Source organism: Condylura cristata, unplaced genomic scaffold (genome assembly GCF_000260355.1).
Source record: "Condylura cristata isolate star-nosed mole 26May11 unplaced genomic scaffold, ConCri1.0 scaffold00001, whole genome shotgun sequence".
In the NCBI taxonomy this organism is placed as follows: domain Eukaryota; kingdom Metazoa; phylum Chordata; class Mammalia; order Eulipotyphla; family Talpidae; genus Condylura; species Condylura cristata.
Genome location: NW_004567102.1, coordinates 51,672,943 through 51,678,917, shown reverse-complemented (window position 1 = coordinate 51,678,917; position 5,975 = coordinate 51,672,943). Strand labels below are relative to the sequence as shown.

Sequence of the window (5,975 nt, the reverse complement as noted above, 5' to 3'; positions counted from 1 at the left end):
TACATTAGTCTTCATTTTGTACATTTTTTCATCTCGTTTGTAATCCCATGGACTTGGATTTATTAATACAGTTAATGAGAGTATTAATACAGTTGGTAGCCAGGCCCCACAGCCCAAATTCCAAGTGTAGTTTTTGACTCCTCCCAAACTTAACTACTAGTAAATACCTTGTAAACCTAAAACTATCCTGATCAAATGGTTGATTACATATTTTGTATGTTATATATATCATATACTGTATTCTTACAAAGTAAAGTGAACTAGAGGAAAGAAATTAAGAAAATCATAATTTTACAAATAATTGTAACATTGTACTGAAATTTACCCACCCCAATATTTTACATCATCTGTTCATAAGAAAATCCATCCATAAGTGGGCCCATGCAGTTCAAACTGATGTTGTTCAAGGGTCAACTGTAATTATATAACGAAAATTCTTATTTTAATTAAAATATTTAGTAAAATATTTTATTTCATTAAATTGAATAAGTCAGCAACAATGGCAGCATGAAAATACTGTTTAAGTCTTCCTAGTCAAAAAATGGCACATGTAGAATTTTGAACCTTTCATGAATAAGAGGTTTTGATTTTTTTTCCCCCAAAATGGACACAGATGACAAATTACAAAATTAATAATCACGATGAACACTCTAAGCATCTTTAAAGCAGAGTTTAAATCCAATTTTAAACACATTTTCCCAAAGGCTTCAAGGACTCTGAATGCTCGATCAGTCCTCATTAATTGGCAAGCACATTCAACTCTCATGAATTATTACATCTAAGATGCTATTATCTAATATATAAATGCCATTAAAGAATAAAATCTCATCTAAAAAAGAATATGAGGGCTGAAGCAGCTCCAGTGAAAATAATTTAGCTATGAAATCTAATCTGCCACAAAAGAAGTGATAAGACTCGCACATAGAATATGTCTTTCCCTGCTGCCCTGGTCTTACTGAAGAGGCCCAGTTTTGCTGTCTTTATTGCTGTACTTTCAGGCTCACAGGCCATCCATATACTGCCTTGATAACTGTCCACACCATTAGCTTCTGTGGTTCACTGTAGACTCAGGATTCATAGCGTCAGCACCATCCTCATGAGCAACTCCAGGCTAGCCCTGGCCCCACTACCCAGCCTACCTCCTCTGCAGGGTAGTGGTGACGAGCACCTGCAGGCGGGTGGAGTGCTACCCTGTGAAGAGTCAGAGGACAGTTTTTCCAAAGGAAACGGGCATGAGGGGCACTTAGGGGAGAGGTAGGACAGTGCCTGCCTGCCTCCCTCCGTCTTGGGGACCAACCAGGTCCCCTACCTGGTTGGAGGTAACCGTCCACCTGGTATTTATCACCCTCATCTGGCTGGTTACCTAGTGTCAGGGAACATGAAAACCAACTTCACATATGTGATGTTTTCAAACAAAATACTTACTTGAACTAATAAGTGTCCTGTATTTGGCAAACAGGTGCCAGATGTCTTGGTGTTCTCATTTATTTGCTTTATCAAATCCATTAATATTTCCACAGAACCTTTGCTGATCATTTCATTAAGAAATGTTGGATTTCCAGAAAGGAATTTGATGGTTCCCATACAGTATAAAAATGCCTCAGTGTTAGTTTGCAGGTCTTCATTTCTCAGAACTTCCAATAATGATTCTGTTAAATAATGAATTATTACAAGTGTGTAACAGTGGGAGAGAAAAACATTAAAGCACTTCAGTGTGACCATCCAATACAGTTTGTAAAATATATTAACGAGAACGTATCTTCAAATGCTTTTTAAGTGCCCCCATATGGTATAAACAGAAAAACTTTTATTATTTTATTTTTTGAAAAGATGACTTTCAGCGAAGGCCAATCTTTACACAGGGAATGACAGCAAAAGGATGAGCTTATTAATATATAACTGAAAAAGTGTTCTTTAATTAAATGTCATTTTCCCCCTTACTAATATACCAACATTTATCTTAAGTTAAAAAATGCTTGCCTTATTAAAAGATAAGTAATAACTGTAAGGCAAAATGTTTAAACAAGCCCTTAAGAATATATTTGTTGCTATAAGAATAGAAAATTTTGAACTGTGAAAAATAGTTCTATCACCACAGAAATAAAGATATTTATTCTATCACCACAGGATAATTGAATATAATGCCCACTCTTTCCCAAGACAATTTAAAAACATCCATTCAAACAATATACGACTAGATTTAGGAGCAATCTAGGAAATGCTGATAAAGTTAATCAAGTTTATCTCACATTTAACTCTATTAGTGTCAATGTGATAATTTATCAGCATGTTTGCCTTTAGTCTACAGTTCTGTTAGCTAATTGCTACTTAGACATTTCTTTCAGTACTGACTCTGTTCCCTCTAGTACTTGCTGAGGTATAAAAAACACAAAAGATCTTTATACTCTGATGCAGAAAGAGGACAAGTGTTTATTACACCACTTGCCTTCCCTTGGGTCAGCAACATTTATTCACAAAAGATTTCTACTTATGTAACTATTTAAGCATCCTGATTATTTAGGCACAAGGAAATTAGAAAGTAATCAAATTTCTCTACCTACATAACTGAAACACATTTGAGACATTTCGATAACAAATTTTTACAACAGTTACAGATATCTCTGAAGTTTTAGTCATACCGAAGTCATATCAAAAGACCAATACTTTCAGTTAGGTCATATGTATTTCTTTCTAATAGTAAAAACCAGGACTAGAAAACAAATTTATAGGGAATACTTGGTAAAAACACATAATGTCACCACAAAGATTTAAAAAATAATAGCTGATGATCTTTTTAGGCTCTAAAAGATACATTAAATGGAAAGTAGGAAACACAGAGAAGGTCAGAGCAAAAGTCAGAATCACATAGCTGGAGCATATAGCTGGAAATTAAACTGCCTAGCTGTCATTAACTATAACTGCTCTTTCGACTTCTTATTTATACTTAAGTGTGACATTTGCTCAATGATGACACTGAAAGATACTCACCCAGAATGTTGTCATTTTGAATCAGAGAATCATTCTTCTCATTCCTGCTAATTTTAAATATAAGTTTGCAGACATTAAGAAGAGTCTTCCTCCTCACTTTAAGCTGCAGAAAAAGAAAATACTTACATTTCTATTGCGGAGAGAGGCACAATTTAAATATAACAGATACCCTTTCTTAAGACAACTTAAAAATATCCATGTAAATAAATGCAACTACTAAGTTTTGGGGTAATCTTGGCAATTTTATAATGCTAATAATGCCTATATTACATTTAGTTATATTAATGCCAACATAATTTGTCACATGCCATAATTTCTTAACACAAGTATCTACTTTAAACATGAAGCAAGAGTATTTTTAAAACAAAGAACAGGTCTCAATAAATAAATCGACTTTAAAATGTTTAGGCTACCAATTTGCTAACTATGGCATTTAATTAACTCAAAGTAAATACAGTATTAATGCTCTTTAGAGAAAGCACACTTTAAAGATAAGCATTTATTTCTTGCTTCATAAAAGTTCATACTTTATGCAACATTATTGATTACTTTTAAAAGTATATGAGGGAGAAAATGAAAATGATTTTGATAAATTTTAAAAGAGCAACTGCTTTAAAACACAAAGATGTTGGATATCAGAGTGGATCAAGGTAACTTAGAAAAGAATATATAGCAGAGGGAAAAATAAGAAAGATGAAAATACATTCCTCTTCATTTGTATGAAAGAAAATTTTAAGTGATATTCTTCGATTAGGTAATTTTTTAAAAGACTATTTCTGGAATATTTTGCAATAACTACAAGGAATATTCACAGTTTAAACATACAAAAATGTTTAATGAGATACAGGTATAACAAAGTATACTTTAAAAACCCACACAATGTAGGAAGACTGTCTGATTGAAGACATCTAAATTAGATGTATAATTACCTTAAAGATATGAAATCTAAAGCATCTTAAATGTCCAATGTTAAGGATAGTTTGAGAAATTGTGAAACAGCATATTAATCAGTCACAAAATGTATAACTGAAAATACTATGATAAAAGAAAGACCTTCAAGTCTACCATTAGATGGGACTATTACATGTCCTCACTGCATGAGTGTACAGTGTGAGGAAACAGAGGAATGAGGACGTCTGAACAACAAATACAACTGCATGAAAGCATGGCATGTGGCTCATTAAAAGTATTTTCATATTGTTTATGAATGAGTTTTCAGTCATTTCAATAAAAGGTAATGGAATTTGTCAGACACAGGCGTCTGAACCACAAATATTCCCTGGGCTCCTCTTGTGTACCAGGCCCTGTGCTGTAGGAGATCCTCAATGAAGGAGATCTACTCCCTGCTTGGGTGCTGGGGGAGGAGGTGGGAATGGAGGGTGTTCCATGGAGCACCCTCTCTCCTCCCCCACTCTCACTCCTGGTGCCTTTACATGTTCTCCCAGAGCAACCCTGCAAATGAGGTGTTGTCATCCCCATTTTGCAACTGAGGTGTCTACTGCTCAGACAGGTCACTTAGAAGCTTCTCTGCATTCCCCCAGCCCCCACCTGTGTTAGAATTGCAGAATCTCAGGCCCCACCCAGATACAGTGAATCAGAATCTGCATTTTAACAAGCTCCCAGGGTATCCACATAACAAGCAAATCTGTGGAAGCCTCAGAGTGTCACCCGTGAGATTGCTTCTATTCTCAAGAGAAAAAAAGGCAATGAATACTTAAAAATATTGTTGAAAGATCTAGGGGAAAAGCTGACTAAAGAAAATAGAAAACAAATCCCCTATCAGCGGGAATATATTTTGTCTCTTATACTGGGGAATATATTTTAATCAGTTGACTATTTTCCACTACATTGTGCACTTTTGAGATCAAAACCACGATTTATTGCTCCATGTGAATATATGTATATATATTGTGTATATGTGTGTGTGTGTGTGTGTGTATTTAGCAAGTGTTACATAATGAAGCCTACTGAATAAATGAATGAGCACAACTAACTTCATGCCCCACCAGCTCTGATATTTTTAGTAATTTTTTTTTGGGCAAAAAAAAAAAACAAAACAACAAAACACCCTGACATCAGAGATTTTATAAAAACAAACACAATTTCCAGACCTGCTATAGGTCAATGTATATTCAAAAGTAAATTCTTACAACTTTCCTTTTGATAACTGTAAAGTGATGATTTTCAGACCATGAAGAGATATAATATCAAGTCATGCAAGGACTAGAGACTCCTTTCTATAAAACAGCGCTTTCTCCCATCAGTGTTTGCTCCCTTCACTCTGTATAATCCCTCCAGGATTCACACCCACTCCCACTGGCACCTGATGTGTTACTTCTGCCCCCAGCTACCATGTCAACGGGGAAGGCAGGGGCTGTCTTATCCACCAGAATCCCCAGTGTCAAGAATCCCTGGCACAACGTAGGTTGTTGTACTGGGGTAGTTACTTCTCATGTTAAAAACAGTAGTCTTTTCTGTTTAAAGCAAATTTGGAACATTAAAGACAAGTTTAAAAACATTTCTACTCCTTAATGCATAACCACTGTTTATTTACTGCTATTTCTTTTTTGTTTTCATCCTCTAAATGATTTCTTAGGGCACTGGATTTTTTTTTTCTCCTCCTGAATATAGTTGCATTCATATTGTTTCATACATGTTTGTAACCAAAAGGTCTTAATATAGTTATAAACCAATGTTAACTCATAAAGGAAAAAAAAAAAAAACTCAAACACACACTGATAAAATTTTTGTAAGGTTTTTCGATACAAAGAGTCAATTAAAATAGTTGTCTGGCAAACCCCCACTTAATCAAAGCATGCAAGAAATCAGAACAACTAACACATTCAGTGAATTTTTTTTTTAAATGAAGAATTTACAATGTCTGAATTATAAGGTTAAGCTGGTAGATAAGGGAGATATGGGTAGAAAGAGGAAAAGTTATTAAAAAATTCTTAGTCTCACATATCCTTAGGTTTTGGCTTATATAT

General features: G+C 34.6%; 1 protein-coding gene across 1 annotated transcript in view; it reads right to left on the bottom strand.

Annotated features, from left to right (window-relative positions):
- The window catches only part of ARMC2 (armadillo repeat containing 2), a 105,074-nt gene that overhangs the window by 50,151 nt on the left and 48,948 nt on the right, over window positions 1-5,975 (bottom strand). The window contains exons 9-10 of the mRNA XM_004673754.2: window positions 2,989-3,091; window positions 1,426-1,649 (exon numbers count right to left, since the gene is read on the bottom strand). Coding sequence (XP_004673811.1) covers window positions 1,426-1,649; window positions 2,989-3,091 — 327 coding nt within the window. The remainder of the gene's footprint in view (window positions 1-1,425; window positions 1,650-2,988; window positions 3,092-5,975) is intronic.